The 9,415-nt window shown below is 52.1% G+C and overlaps 5 protein-coding genes across 5 annotated transcripts; all 5 read left to right on the top strand.

Annotated features, from left to right (window-relative positions):
* Positions 1-557: 557 nt before the first annotated feature.
* Positions 558-2,795, top strand: DQ04_02971040 (hypothetical protein; the record flags this gene model as incomplete). Its single annotated transcript, XM_009312386.1, has 1 exon — positions 558-2,795. One exon carries the CDS (start codon positions 558-560, stop codon positions 2,793-2,795), a length of 2,238 nt encoding a protein of 745 aa, XP_009310661.1.
* Positions 2,796-3,213: 418 nt separating this feature from the next.
* On the top strand, positions 3,214-4,515 carry DQ04_02971030 (hypothetical protein; the record flags this gene model as incomplete). Its single annotated transcript, XM_009312385.1, has 1 exon — positions 3,214-4,515. One exon carries the CDS (start codon positions 3,214-3,216, stop codon positions 4,513-4,515), a length of 1,302 nt encoding a protein of 433 aa, XP_009310660.1.
* Positions 4,516-5,124: 609 nt separating this feature from the next.
* Positions 5,125-5,448, top strand: DQ04_02971020 (glutaredoxin; the record flags this gene model as incomplete). The annotated part of the gene is made up of 1 exon (XM_009312384.1): positions 5,125-5,448. The coding sequence occupies one exon, from the start codon at positions 5,125-5,127 to the stop codon at positions 5,446-5,448; it is 324 nt and encodes a 107-aa protein (XP_009310659.1).
* Positions 5,449-6,003: 555 nt separating this feature from the next.
* DQ04_02971010 (hypothetical protein) lies at positions 6,004-6,612 on the top strand (the record flags this gene model as incomplete). Its single annotated transcript, XM_009312383.1, has 1 exon — positions 6,004-6,612. The coding sequence occupies one exon, from the start codon at positions 6,004-6,006 to the stop codon at positions 6,610-6,612; it is 609 nt and encodes a 202-aa protein (XP_009310658.1).
* Positions 6,613-7,542: 930 nt separating this feature from the next.
* On the top strand, positions 7,543-9,264 carry DQ04_02971000 (hypothetical protein; the record flags this gene model as incomplete). The annotated part of the gene is made up of 1 exon (XM_009312382.1): positions 7,543-9,264. One exon carries the CDS (start codon positions 7,543-7,545, stop codon positions 9,262-9,264), a length of 1,722 nt encoding a protein of 573 aa, XP_009310657.1.
* Between the last annotated feature and the right edge of the window lie 151 nt (positions 9,265-9,415).

The raw sequence follows: 9,415 nt of genomic DNA, 5'->3' as shown, positions 1-9,415 counted from the left end.
GGGGGGGGGGGGGGGGGGATTTTGATATCCTGTTTGGTTTCGGTTTTGTTGATGTTGTTGCCTGGTAGGTATGTTCGCTGGCACACGCCATTGTGGTCTGCTTCGGCGGTGTGAGTGGCGCAGCGTGCACATCTGCGCGAAAACATCGTGCTGTGTGTTTTCTGGTCTTTGTTTCTCCCCCATTGCGTGCTTCACCGCGAAACAACGGTGTTTCCTCTGTGTATGCAGAGGAGGAAATATACAAGAAGAAGAAGTGGATATTTACAAAGAGGAGATCTGCGTGAGAAGTATAAAGAGACAAAAAAAAAATCTCAACGACAGAAGTGTGGCGAGGCTGAAAACGTAAGCCAAATCTTGCTTACAGGCCAGGAAGTAAAGTTAAAGGAAGAAGAAAGCGGTTGGAAATACACAAATATACGCACAAACGGTGTATGTATGTGTGGTCCGCATCCAATATTCATTAGTGTTTAGTTTTCTTTAGTGTGTGTCTCTCTTTTGACTCACTGGTATTTCAAAACTCGCCGAGAGAGTGCAGAACAGCCACTGGGGGGAGCACAATGCAGAATAAAGAAGAGCGACAGCAAGAGGCCCCCGCACCCCTGATGGTGCCGCGTGTCTGCCCGCTTCCGCTGGACGACGCCCAAGACGTGAGCCGCGGCCCACCCTCTGCACTTTTGCGCAGTGGCGAGCCTGGCTCCCTGCGGTGGGACAGCGTCAGCTTCTGGGACGACGGTGACACCACACCACACGCCGAGTCATTTGCGCCGTCCATGTTTCACGGATGCCCGAGTGAAACAACATCTGCCTCCATGCGGTACTCACGTGTGACGTGGAAGCGGCAACAAACCCGGACCCGCCTGCAAGATTGGTCCAAGTCGAAGCCCTACTCGTTTCACCGCGACGAACGCGTGTTCCTTAACCTTCCTAAGGAGGAGGTGGTGCAACGGAGCGGCTCGCACAGCCGTGAAAATGGTCTTGGCAGCGAGACACAAAACACCGTTACTGCGGCCTCGTCGGACAGAATGAGGGGGAGTACCGCCAGCGACATTAAGCCAGCCCCCCTTACCAGGAGCCACCTTGAGAGACACGTCAGGGGCAGCGGTGTGGCGCCCCCCGGTCCGGTGAACGAGACACCTCGCACCAGCAGCGTCGCGGAGTGGAAGCCGTACTTGGCATCCAGTGTGAGGCGCAACATAAGTGAGGCCTTTGGCACACCGCAGTCAGGTGGCGGCTGCGGTGACAACACAGCTAGATGTTCCACTGCGGCATCGGCGCAGCGGTTTGGCGCCCCCCCACAGACGAAGCGTTCGTTGCAGGGAGCAGCATCCACAAAGTCCCAAACAGTCGACTCCGAAGAGAGCGCTGACGAGGAGGAGGAGTTTGTCGCACGCTTTTACGCTGAGCAGCACGCACTCCGTCGGCAGTCGCAAAACCACCCCAACGGAGCGGACACACCATTGCCCTCAACAGTCACTGCTGAGGGTATCCACCACGACGAACCCTCCCAAAAAACAAGAATTCCAGACCACACATTACCGCAAACTACGTTGGGAGCGTCTCACGAGACTCATATTCCCTACACAGGCGGTGAGGACCCGATTAAACCTGATAGCACCCTACAGTCCAAGAAAAGCCCAACACCCATCACCCTAGAACAAACTGACAAGCCTGTGAGTTGCACCACATTGGAAGAATTCCGTCAATACATCATTCAAGGTAAAGCACGAAAATTAGAACGGAAAAACGAAACAACAACCATTGCTACGGTAACAGAAGAACAACATATTCAACCCTGCCACATCACCAACACAACAAGCAATGGATTGCATGGCAACAACCTCACCGCTGAAGAAAGTATACCACTCGAACAAAGACCATGGAATAACAGCATGGCTACAGTAGAAAAAAACGTCGAAGAATACAATAACATCACAGCAGCTGCACAGCAGGGTGAGGAGCTGCTCGTCTGCGCACTGGCACTGGGTGAGGAGGAGCGGCAGGGCCGTGGTGCCATTGCTGGGCAGGAGGAGGCCAACCGGATCAGCATGCTGAGTGCTGCACAGCAGGGTGAGGAGTTGCTCGTCTGCGCACTGGCACTGGGTGAGGAGGAGCAGCAGGGCCGTGGTGCCATTGCTGGGCAGGAGGAGGCCAACCGGGTCGGCATGCTGAGTGCTGCACATCAGGTAGGGTGGTCCTCATGTAGTTTTCCTGTAAGTGGGCCAGTGGTTGGGTCTTACGTTGGGGTGCTTGAAGACTCCAATGCTCTTGCGGCGTGGCCTTCTTCTTGTGGTGTAGGAGGATCGAATAGTAATGGTTCTGCATTGCAGGATGGTTCTTTGGCTTTTGATGATGTGGAGTCTACTGTTGTTAAGGGAGGTGTTTATGAGGCACTTGTTGGTGAGTCTGCTGTTGGAAGTGCAAATGCTGTAGTGGGGGATGTTGCACCAGCTCCAGGTACTGTAGATCGTCCCACATACGACATTTCTGCTTTAGCTGTGGAGGAAGGTCACCTTTCCGTCGTTGCTGGTGATATCGGGGAGGGGAGTATCGCAGATGCATCTGAAACATCAGTTGCTGTGGATGCGGTTGTTGATACACCGGTGCATCCGATGCTATGTTCGCCTGGGGGGCGTCTGACGACGCTGCCGCATGGTGATCCCCTTGGCCCAGACTTGGATGAGGAGATGGAGCTTTCACCGATGTACACGTGGTGGAGTTGTTTGATGAGGCCATTTGCGTGTTGTGGGGGCCGGGCGCAGCGGTACTACCTCTCAGAACGTCCTGAGGATGTATAAATTTTNTTGTTTGATGAGGCCATTTGCGTGTTGTGGGGGCCGGGCGCAGCGGTACTACCTCTCAGAACGTCCTGAGGATGTATAAATTTTTGCGAAGGAGGGTGGCAGTCCCCATTACGTTTTTCGTCTATGAATCGGGTGTCCACTTTAGTGGTGCATTGGCAAATATTGGTGCGAGTTTGCTGCCGCGTTTTGCTTGCTTGTGTATCCTATCTTCGTGTGAGTATCACCTGTTTTAATTTTGTGACTAAGTGAGTGTGGTGTTATGTGCTTTTAATTCACGGAAGGTGGTTCTGTTGGTGACTTGATGTCATTTGCCTTTTTTTTTTGTTTTGGTGCCAGCGTGTGTGGATGATATACTCGTTAATCACTGTATTTTTTCCCCCCTATTCACAAAATACTTCGGGCGTTTGCGTACATGTGTGAAGTAGCGAAGGCGATGCAGCTTAATCTCCCCCCGCCGCCACTCATACATATCACGTTCAGCGGCCAGCCGGCCGTCTCCACGGGTGTGGTAAACCTCGCCGCACTCCTGGGCAACACGGAATACTTGCTTGTTAGGGTCCTCCCCACAGGTGACCGTGTGAGAGAGGAAGATGGGTATATTGACAGCGACGATGGTGTTAACGACGGTATTTACAATAATGGCAGCAGCAATGGTGCGGTATCTACGCAGCGGTGGCAGCGGCTGCAGTTGTGTGAGCACGCGGGACTACCGCTCGGATGTTTCGCTGTGGAGGATGGCGGCAGCTATGAGGTGGTGCGGCGTGGTGACGTGCGATTTTCAAGTACAGAGGCCGTGGTGAAGGACGAAGCTGCAGTACCAGCAGAGGCGGTAGCGGCACCTAGGAAGCAGAAGAAGCGAGATAAGAAGCGAAAGCGAAGGGAAGAAACGGAGGAAATGCTGAAGACGAACGCGAAGCCTCGGCGTCAGAGTGATAGGAAGGTAACAGAAGCAGCAACGTCAGAAGAAGTGGAACAACATAATGAAGGCACAGAGGAAGTGAACGGCGGTGGTGCAACGAGTGGGGTGGTCCGGCTGCAGCGGGTGCATCTCGAGACGCCCGCCACTCAGACACTAATGGAGGAAGAAGAGCAGCAACAGCAAGAAAGGGAAAGGCGGTCGGTTTCGCCGCCATTAGTGGCCTCACACCTGCCGATCATGGAAGCAAAAAAGCGTCGCCGTCCACTAAATAACAGTAGCAGCTGTGGCTCATCACGCTCTCGTGACGAGCAGCAGCAGCAGCAGCAAGCGAAGCATCACAGTCGAGATGAGTACACTAAGGAGACTCAACATGGAATGGAAAACGCGAGGGCGATGGAGCCGAATCGAAGTGAAACCCCGACGCCCCCACGCCGAACTGCATCGAGTTCAACCACAAATGATGAGGCGCATGCGTCGCGCGTTGCGGGCGCAGCAAGAGTCACGAAGGCCAGTCCAGTTGCTGCCCAAGATAACGGTGTTGGCAGCCCGCAACAGGATGTCTTGCGCAATGGAGCCATGCCCCTATTACCGCCACCTGAAGCAGAAGAAGATGCGCAGGCAGAAGTAGAATCCCGAGACAGCAGTAGCAGCTACAGACCCTCGAATGGGATTCACGGCACCTGGGTGCCACAGGAGAGTCCGGCATTGGGGTTCACTTCGGTCGACAACACACTTTCACAGGATTTCAGCTTGGGGTCGTCTTCCGTCACCTCCTCTGCGGACTACGTGTATTGAGCGTGTGCGTGACTGGGAAGTCTGGAGACAGATGCAAGAGCTAAGAAAAAGGAGGCCAGTGGGGTTGGTGTGGTGTATTCTAACGATATAATTGTTTTAAGTCAACTTTAACTGCTAACGCTTATGTGTCCACTTGTTGTTCGTTGTTTTTCCCTCAGCTGCGTCGCTCGCCCACATGCCTCTGGCTACACAAGGGGTCTATGTGTGTTGGTGTGTTTGTCCCCCCACACATGATTTCTCTCTCTTCTTCGGCAACTGGGTTTACGCGACTCTGTCCGGCTGCTGCTGCTGTGCAGCACCCCTTGTGGACACTGCACTTGTTTACTGCAAGTGTGTGGCAGCGACGCTTCCTTGGTCTCTTGGCTCGTCCTCTTTTGGCTGCTGTTTTGCCTTGGCGCTTTGCAAATTGCCTTTTGCTTGCTTCTCTACCTGCTGTTTTTCCTTGGACTTTGCTCCACACATATAATATATATATATATATATATAACGAATGAGGGATCGAGAGAGACGGCAGCGTGTTTAAGAAAAACACGAAAAGGGAAGAAAAACAGTTGTGCACCACAAACCACAAAAAAAAAAGTAGCGGGAAGTCCTGAGGAGACCGCAACGATGAACAATGCATTAGATCCTGCAAGGGCCGCTCAGTTCCTTGACATGATGCTGCGTCGGAACAAGATTGTGCTCATATCTGCCACATACTGCCAGTTCTGCACGAAGCTTAAGATGCTGCTGATTGAGCTGAAGCACCGCTTCGTGTCCCTCGAGATCGACATCATCCCCAATGGGCGGGAGGTTTTCACAGAGGTCGTTGGCCGAACAGACGTGCACACAGTGCCGCAAGTCTTTCTAAACGGTAAGTACCTTGGCGGCTACGACGAGCTGGTCGCGATGTACCGGCGCGGGGAACTCTCGGCGACGCTAGAGAAGCGGTGATATATGAGGCAGTTGGTGTATTTGTTTCTCGTATATAGTCACGCGCACATACATACTATATATATATATATATATAGTATGTGCTTGTTTATTGGGGAATGAATGAGGCATGCGCACAGNATATATATATATATATATAGTATGTGCTTGTTTATTGGGGAATGAATGAGGCATGCGCACAGTGGTGGTGTTGGATAGCGATTTTGGCTTTGTTGAAGCGGTTGTTGTCAGTCTTGACTGCAGGTAGCTGATTCAATCCTCTCTCGTTCCTGTTGGGTTGTCTTGTACCTCATGTACACATTTGTGTCTGTATGTGTGTGTGTGCATGTGCTCATTTCTCGTTGCACTCTCCTTCTCTCGTTGTTGTTGTTGTTGTTATGTTTTGTCCTTCTCGGTGTTGGGCGCCGCACACCACCAAGGATAAAGTAGTTGCCCTTGTGTGTTGTTGTTATCTTGCTGTCGCAGTCACTATTCTTGTTATTGTCAAAGATTGCTGGTATTGACGCACCTCTCGGCATGAGTTTGTACTCTAGCAGCAACTTGGGGGAGGAGAGCATGTCCAGCAGTGACAGTGAAAGTGGCAGCGACCCGTGGTGCCAGTCGGGCACACAAAGTGCGGCTGACACTGCGCCCGACAGTACGCAGCGGACTGCAGCAGTAGCAACAGCAGCGGCACGTGCGAAGCCGGCACCCGCCAGTGTGCAGCGGTGCTGCTTTGTCTTCGACACCAGCAGCCTGCTGGAGACGGACATATTAAGGCGCTTGCAGGTAGAAGCGCAGCGGCACCTGCTGATTCTACCAACCAAAGTTTATGAAGAACTCAAGTCGAAATCTAATCAAGAGGGCGATGAAAAGGCGCGGCGTATTCTTGATCTGATCAACCAGGAGAATCAGAAGCAACAGAACAACAATAGCCGTGGTCGGAGAAGGGGTGATGGCGACAGTGATGGTAGGCCAGAGGTTGGTCTGCGCCTTCAGAAGTCGAAGGAGAAGTGGAGAGACGTGATCAAGGCATCCCGCAACAACGACGATCATATATTGGCGTGCGCCTGTTACTTCTCTCATCTTCTAGAAAAAACCCCAACGTATCTCGTCACAGAAGATATTGTGTTAGCTCTAAAAGCCCACGCTGAGGGGGTGCTGGTAGAGAAAACAATAAGGTGAGGCAATGGGATGGGTGTTGTGTTTATCACAGGGTTTATTCCTGTGTGGTGAGACTGAACTGCAGTGACTATGAATAGATAAATTCTCCTAGTCAAAATCGGTTCGTTTTTTTTTTTGTTTTTGCCGGGGAGAGAGCCGTGGAGAGTAATGGCTGGATATATATGCGCGTGGCGGTGTATTGCTTATAGATTCATTTCCCGTGTCTTCCCCATTCCAAAGATCGTCGTATGGTGTAAGTCTTGTGAAAGCCCCACTCAGCCCAACCCTCCTTCTCTGCCCCACTCGAGAGTGCAGGTTAGGGACCTTTTCGCCACTTTCCTTGGTGTCTGTAATAATAATAATAATAATAATAATAGTAAATTTATAGTTGGGACTCCTGTTTGGACTCTTTCTTTGAAGACGGCGTGTGGTGCAAGCAAAGTGGGAGGGAATATTTATATACTTCTCCATTCTCTCCGTTATGGGAAGGAAGGCCCAAACCATTCTTCGCCGGTTTGGTCGCTTTCTCTGTGGTCTAGTAACATTTAGTCTTGCTTAATGGAATATGAGGTATGTGTGTCCCTTTCCTCTGATGTGTTGCTCTCTGCTCTGTTGTTGTTGACGGTTTCGTTACCCCTGCATCCTCTTTTTCTATTGGATGGCGGCTCAGGGGCAGAGAAGAGACAGGTCTCACGGCATTCTGAATTTTGGAAGCACCTGGAGGCGAGAAGTCGGGAATGCGGTGAGTGAAATACACGCGTCTGTTTCCTTCTATGTTTTTTTTTTTCTTTCTGGTCTGTTGTCTTTTGTTACTTCTGCTTCTTCCACTGCTGCTGTGGTAGCATACTTTCTACCTTTTTTTTCTCTTTGATTATTGTAGCTCTATATACGTAAAAGTAGAGAGCGGAGCTCACATACACACGGAGGCACAGGCGCTCACACGCACGGGCGATGTGGAGCAGTCACCCTTGCTCGACTCAAAACGTCGCCTTTGCACATGAGCTCAACGGCGGGGGTGATGCCGCGCTGCGAGTATGTAACACACCTCCACCGCAAGCCCGCGTCTCCAACACATTGATGGAGCGCATGCAACGGTGGGATTTCCTGAACCGGGAGCACTCTCTGTCAGCGCCCTTTTCCGCTGCGTCTCTTTGTAGTGGTGGAGGTGGCGGGACACACTCATCGAACCCAAAGTTAGCCGCACCATTAGATGCAAGAACAGGGGGGTCGTCTGGTGTGTCCTCGTACCCCATGGCGTTGGGGCAACTGCGTCAGGGTCATGCAAGACCCAACGAGGTGCAGCGGCAGAGCACTGTAGAAGCTACTGCACCTGGCTTGAGTGACTCCCTGGACGTCCTTCGGATGTATTCACGCTACTGTGAGGGAGCGGAAGGAGTTTCTGCAGCGGGCGGCAATCAAAACGACTTCAGAGATAACAAAGGGAGCATAAATAATAATGGTTGCCGATATGCAAGGCCAAATGAAAGTTTCGGCACTTCTGTCGTCACGGGGCCGGACATCAAGAACAAAGCGGTGCCAGAGCCTCACACAAAAGTGATTGGGCGAGAAAACAGTGTGAAACCCCGTCTTGTAGCACGGGGCCAGTTTCAATCGTTGCTGCGTGCCAGAAAGGAACGGAGTGCTGTAACAGTACGACGAGGAGCGGCGGTAACCCAGCAAAAAGTGTACACAAGCGAGTCAGCTGTGGCCCGGCGGTGTGTCGGTGACGATGCGCTGCGCCAGGCAAATCCTCTTGTGCAGCCTTCGATGGAGGCGCACTCGCGCTTGCATGAGCTACAGGCGCGTAGTCAGCAGGGGAGAATTGCGCCTGCCTCTAGTGGTGAGATGGGTGATACACCAGCGAGAAAGTCTGTGGTAACACGTCTCTCTCCTCTCCACACCGCGGAGAACTCGAGGCTGGAGGAGATACGCCGATACCTTGACAAGTACAGCGCCGACGGCAATCGAGCGGCAGCGCGACCATTGCCGCCTCTTCAGGAAGGGAGTAGCAGCAAAACACAAAAGCCCATGATAGAGAGGGCCAGTGCAGACAACATGCATACTTTTAGTGCTGCATCCTTGACAGGGGCGATGCAGGGGCACGACGCAGCAGCTGCTGCTGCCCCTGTGCAGAATGGAGGTGGAAACACCCGGCTGTGTTCCTTGGGCACGAAGTCTGCGGCTGCAACAGGTTCAGCGTCTTTTTCCAGTCCCTGTAGAAAGCGCCTGCACGTTGTGCTAGATACATGCAGCGTACTACAAGCAACACCACAGACGCTTGATAAATTGCTGAAACACTGTGTGTTGTGCATCCCGTTCGATGTGATTGCAGAGCTGGATGCATGGAATAAGGGCAAAGGCGCTGTTCAGTGCACGAAGGGCAACAGCAGCAAACTGCGTTTCACGGCGCGCCAGATTCGCAACTGGATAGCCGCCACTTTGGAAAGAGGTGCCAATCTTCGCATTCAGCGACGATGTGAAGTAGATCCTTCGTATGATCGTAAGGCGACGACGAACGACGACTCGATTTTGGGGTTTGCCGTCTACCTGGAGCACGAACACTTACCCGTGGAGTTCGTTACGGAGGATAAGTTCCTCCGCGTGAAGGCTGTGTCGGAGCTAATGGGAAATGTCTACAACTTGAGTGAGTTGTTGGAACGTCACCGCTGGTGAGGGGCTCATGGCCATCAAAGCACGTAGCGGTAGACGTATGGAAAAGACAGAAAAGAAAAGTCACAAAATAATCTTGTACTCTGCTTTATTCGGCTGCTTCAAAACGTAAGGCTCGGTGTATGCGTGCATATATATATATATATATATATAT

Source organism: Trypanosoma grayi (assembly GCF_000691245.1).
Source record: "Trypanosoma grayi strain ANR4 Tgr_297_V1, whole genome shotgun sequence".
Taxonomy (NCBI): domain Eukaryota; phylum Euglenozoa; class Kinetoplastea; order Trypanosomatida; family Trypanosomatidae; genus Trypanosoma; species Trypanosoma grayi.
This window is presented reverse-complemented; position numbering and strand designations above follow the sequence as displayed.